Source organism: Euphorbia lathyris, chromosome 8 (genome assembly GCF_963576675.1).
Source record: "Euphorbia lathyris chromosome 8, ddEupLath1.1, whole genome shotgun sequence".
Taxonomy (NCBI): Eukaryota; Viridiplantae; Streptophyta; class Magnoliopsida; order Malpighiales; family Euphorbiaceae; genus Euphorbia; species Euphorbia lathyris.
The window spans coordinates 88,000,038-88,003,706 of record NC_088917.1 but is presented as its reverse complement, the minus strand read 5'-3'; the positions used below and the strand labels follow the sequence as shown (position 1 = coordinate 88,003,706).

At 38.4% G+C, this 3,669-nt stretch overlaps 1 protein-coding gene across 1 annotated transcript; it reads left to right on the top strand.

The window, feature by feature from the left end:
* The first annotated feature begins 205 nt into the window (after nucleotides 1-205).
* On the top strand, nucleotides 206-1,087 carry LOC136204055 (uncharacterized). The gene has a single exon (XM_065995242.1). It carries the CDS (start codon nucleotides 206-208, stop codon nucleotides 1,085-1,087), a length of 882 nt encoding a protein of 293 aa, XP_065851314.1.
* The last annotated feature ends 2,582 nt before the right edge of the window (nucleotides 1,088-3,669 follow it).

Genomic DNA, 3,669 nt, shown 5'->3' with positions numbered 1-3,669 from the left:
CTAGATTAGCTCCTAAAATTACTCTTGTATATTTGTATATATGTCGTGTTAGGCTTAAGAAATAATCAACAGATTATCTTCTATTATGGTATCACCCTAAACCTAGTTTTCTTCCTGGAGCCGTCGTCCTTTTCTTTTCCAGTCTCTCTATACTGGTCGGCCAATCTTCACAGCTACCTTCCGCTTCTCGATTAATCTGTTCATCATGACTGACTCCAAGTTTCATCCGGCGCTTGGGGTGTCTAATATTAAAAACCATATCTCCATTATTCTTAGTTTGGAGAAGGTTCAATATTCTACCTGGGCGGAACTCTTTAAAGTTTTCGCCAAATCCCACAAAGTTCTCCACCATATCATTTCGAATGGTAAAGCCGTTGCCTCTCCCTCCGATGAGGCTTCCAAAGATCAGTGGGAAACCTTAGATGCCACGGTTCTTGGGTGGATTTATATCACCATTACTAATGATCTGTTAAAGACGATAATTGAGCCGGATGCTATTGCCATGGAGGCGTGGAATCGTTTACGTGACATCTTTCAGGACAATAAGCATTCCCGTGCAGTTTCAATTGAACAAGAGTTTTCTCACACTCTTATGGAGGATTTTTCTTCCGCCACTCTAAAGGAATTATCGGATCAACTCCGTAATGTGGATTCCCCGGTGTCGAATGACCGACTTGTTCTTCAGATGGTTTCGGGTCTCACTGAAGCATATAATAGTATCGGCACTATTATTCGACAAAAGGATCCTCTTCCTTTATTTAATCAGGCTCGATCGATGGTTATATTGGAGGAGGCCGATTTAGCGAAGAAGGCCGCTACTGCCTCGACGGGGACTGTTTTGGTGGCGGCAGGATCTTCTCCCTTTTCTCCTCCGTCTGCTAATTCATTCGGGTATATGCAGCAACAATCTCGTCCGGTTCAAGGAGGCAATCGGGGACAAAATAAGAAAAAGGGGCACCGGAATAATAATAATAATTCTCGTGGTGGCGGCAATGGCAATGGCCGTGGAAATAATCCGGCGAACCGACTGGGCAGTGGTGGTTCGACAAATCAGTGGCAGCACCCGTCCTGGGGAGGTTCGCAATAGGGCTCTTAGTCTTGGGTTCCTTGGCATGCCCCTCCATGTCCATATCCATCTCAGTCATGGGCTCGGCCCACTGGCAATTACACAGGTCCTCCTCCGGCCTAGAATGCAGGGCTGTTAGGCCCCCGCCCACAACAGGCCTTTCATACTGCTACCGATTCCGAGCCTACGGATATTGAATCTGCTTTGTACACTCTGAGCCTCAATCCTCCTGAAAATCCATGGTACATGGACACAGGTGTGATGGGTGTCGAATCCACCAAAGATAATTATAACTTCACTTAGCCGAAAATAAATTGTAAAAGAGCAAGTAAAGGTCGTACCCAAAGGATTAATACTGATCTAATCACAAATATAACCAAGCAATTAACAAAAAGTAAATAGGGGGGATTGAAATTGTTGATTAATGAATAAATAAAATTGCAGAAGCAAATTGAAATTGAATGTAAAATTATATGTTGGAATTTCAGTTAAGGGAGATTCCGCAGGCCAAACAATTATTTCCCATCGATCATTGACGGTGAGACATTATCTTAATTAACATGATCTGGATTGGTTATAGCCGTTCCTTATTCATTCCCGACCTAATCCTTCCTTAATTGTAAAGCAAATCCTAGAGCGCCTAAAGATAAGCTCCTATTCGACAGACAGTTCTAGCTTAACGCTTAGAATTTAATCTGTCGAGAGCGTTAGGAATTAGAAGGACCCAGCCTAAGTTAACCGAATCCTTAGCGATTCCGATTCAAACCAAATTACATATTCATACGCTTGATAATAGTTAGGATTTCAGATGATTACAAATCATATTTCCTAACATTGTTCGATGAATGAAAAAGCAAAAGTCTGGCCAAACCTTCACTTGAACTTTCATTGAAGGTATGATTTCATAGATCAATAAATATGTAAACAGATCACATAAAATTAGATTACTGAAATTAAGAACAACAATCTCACAATTGAAAATAATGCTCGCCTTTGATTAATCCTTTAACCGAATAAAGTGTTTAGCTACACATAGTCATGAAATCGACTATGATAGCCATTAAAGACGATAATAAATAAAGCTAACTAAGAAACCAAAAAGAGAAAAAAACCTAAAAAGAACTTCTCCCCCAAGGTGTAAATTCTCATCTATTTATAGAGAAAACCCCCTCCTAAAAGTTGGGTAACAAAATAATATCTATCTAAATCATCAACCTCTTTTACAAATTTCAAATCCCTGATTTTCTGCCTTCTATTTCGAGTTGGAAAAGGTCCTGGTCAATTTGAACATCAGAAGATTCGGAGGTCCTTAGTCTTGGGCAAGACTAACTCCATTTTCGCTTCAGCTCCTTTAATTCAGCACCAAATTCCTTTCTGGTCCAAAGTTTCTCCAATTAAGCCCAATTCTGCTCCTTTTAATCATTTGAGTCATGTGGAGGCAAATTAAACCAAAACAAGCAATAATACCCAAAATAACACCAAATTAATTAAATAACCTAGCACTAAAGTGGACATTTGAACGTTGAATTGGAGACTTATCAAATACCCCACACTTACCCAATGCTTGTCCCCAAGCATATCAGATCATGTCAACAGCTCTTTACTCTTATGATTTCGTGTTTACCAACCTTTCTCAATCCCCCCTTATAATGTGAAGATTATCATCCATCAACTCTCAAAGCCAAGATATTGTTCATGTTTAAACACACAACGTAACTACTTGAAGAATCTCAGCAATTGAGCTTTTGACCATGTACATAAGGTATGAATTAAAATCAACAACACCCTCACGGTAGCCACTCATTACACTCAAGTGTTTAGGCTATGATTAGTTTTCAAGGAATCACTCAAGTCGCAATCTAGAATGAAATTACAATAAGCTTGCCAATATATCAAATCTCCACCACTTAGTATGAATTCAATCAATAAATCAAAGGGACTTAAAACAGGGTGTAACGTTGGCTGGGGGTAAGGTTTGGAAAGGAAATGAATGAGAAGGGTAATTGATGAAAATGGAAATGGCCAAAAATGAAAACCAAAACACAATTATGTACAAATTACTTACAATTCTCAAACTTCAAAATGAATGAATGAGACAAACTTAATCAACTATAAACAAACTGAAATGAACAAACTAAACAAAAATTTGTTTTGTTCTTTTTGCTTTTTTTGTCTCCTGCCTCTGATTTTTTTCTTTTTCTCTTTTTTTTTTCTTTGAGGCTTTTTTTTTTACTAAAGATAATACTTCAAGCTAGAATAAGAAAGCTACTGCTTTTCATGCTAATATCCATTTAGACACTTTTTGAAGCATAACCACATATAATTAAAGGACGATTCAATTGAATCCTTATACTTTAACGAAACTGTGGTTTTTGAATATGGACATTGCTCAAAGCAACAACTAAACATAGAAATAAATGAAAGAATATACAAATTCTGATGGCTAGAACGTCCCTGGCCAAGGGACTCGAACAAAGGTGTGTCAAGAATGGGAAAAAGGCTCAAATGTGGCTAACTAAGGGCTGGTACTGTTATTTTTGTTAGTCTTGAGCAAGACTAAGGGTTCGAATTTTATTTGAAATGGCTAGGAAAAGAAACCTACT